General features: G+C 33.4%; 1 protein-coding gene across 1 annotated transcript; it reads right to left on the bottom strand.

The window, feature by feature from the left end:
* Positions 1 to 13: 13 nt before the first annotated feature.
* On the bottom strand, positions 14 to 539 carry Tsp_14155 (elongator complex protein 3; the record flags this gene model as incomplete). The annotated part of the gene is made up of 2 exons (XM_003370099.1): positions 306 to 539; positions 14 to 219 (listed from the first exon to the last, which is right to left on the bottom strand). Coding segments are annotated over exons 1-2 (440 nt in total), but the record flags the coding sequence as incomplete, so codon positions are not given.
* Between the last annotated feature and the right edge of the window lie 822 nt (positions 540 to 1,361).

The following is a 1,361-nucleotide window of genomic DNA, read 5'->3' as shown; positions in this document are numbered from 1 at the left end:
CAGAAGACGTCCTTTGGCTTGCAAAAAATGAATCGTACCGTGCTCGAATGGCTCGCATCGAAGTCGGTTCATATCCGGTGTAACTTGCGTTGAATATTCCAAATCTGAATCAGGACCGCCCGGACAATAGGAACACACGTTGCCAGTTACGTAAATATGCGGACAACGATGAGGCTTGCACATCACAGCTACTATAGCAATTCCGCTTGCTGTTCGAACCTGCGCAAACACAATTACAACTTCGCAGCTGTTATTACTGTTCTCGTTTTTCTTCATCTTTCAATATACAATAAATGAACGTTTACCGGCTTCGCTTTCAGTTTGGGCAAAAGCAACTCTCTGTGCGACATTGGCACTGCAGCGATAATATCAACCAGCTTTGGCTGACTCTTCAAACCGTATTTCACCGAAACAGCGCACTTCAGCTTGTTCAAGTTGACATCTTCTCCTTTTTGCTGTGCTTCGATTAAAATCGCCACAATCTCCGTTACAGTTAATGCCATCAATTCAGCTTGGTTGTCTTTGCCTTTTGGCGGCATTTTTCACACTCGGGAAAGATTTAAAACTTAAAAAGCAATACTAGTGCAAAAAACTACAAATAAAAAGTAAAAAAATAAGATAAACTATCATTCGGACAATAATTATTTATTTCATGAATCGAACATATTCCAACGACTTGTTCAATGATCAACATGATAAGTTAAATTTTAAACTCTTAAAAATTTATGCGAAATGTAAAATTATTGTAGAAAATATAAACAAAATAATACTTTTTTCAATTAAATTAAAAATTACATTAAAATGGGAGAAGTTAACAGTAATAAATATATTCAAGTATTATTATGTTACAGTAAATTATTGCTAGGCGATGTTTCTTTTTTTTGATACTTTTTTCGCAAGTATTATTATGCATGCTCACGTAGAGCTAAATTAAACTTGCTTTTTTCAAAACGAATTATTAACTAATCCACGTTCAATAAATGTGATGAATAAATGAATGCAATGATGGAAACATTACAGTTGAACAAGTGTTTGTTGCACGTAAAATTTTAAAATTAAATTAAATATTTTACACTTCTGTTTACATAATATGTAAGTCAATTATAATTTTTTAAATTAAATTCAACTAAATATTTGTACACGTAAATATAAGAAGTAAAACGGTGTAAATACACTCTAGTACAATTCAGCAAAACTTCATAATTGAATGCAATGTTACGACTTGATTTTTCTACAGTAACGATGACCTCCGCGGATGATTTTGCCGAAGATTATTATTAAGCTGGGCGATTTCAGCCAAGAAGAGAAGTTATCAGAAAAGGCAAGCATTAATTGAAACATTTCAGCTGACCCAAGTAACA

The sequence above is a fragment of the Trichinella spiralis genome (assembly GCF_000181795.1).
Source record: "Trichinella spiralis strain ISS 195 chromosome Unknown Scfld1176, whole genome shotgun sequence".
NCBI lineage: Eukaryota > Metazoa > Nematoda > Enoplea > Trichinellida > Trichinellidae > Trichinella > Trichinella spiralis.
Note: the sequence above shows the minus strand (reverse complement) of the source record. Positions and strands in the feature narration are given on the sequence as shown.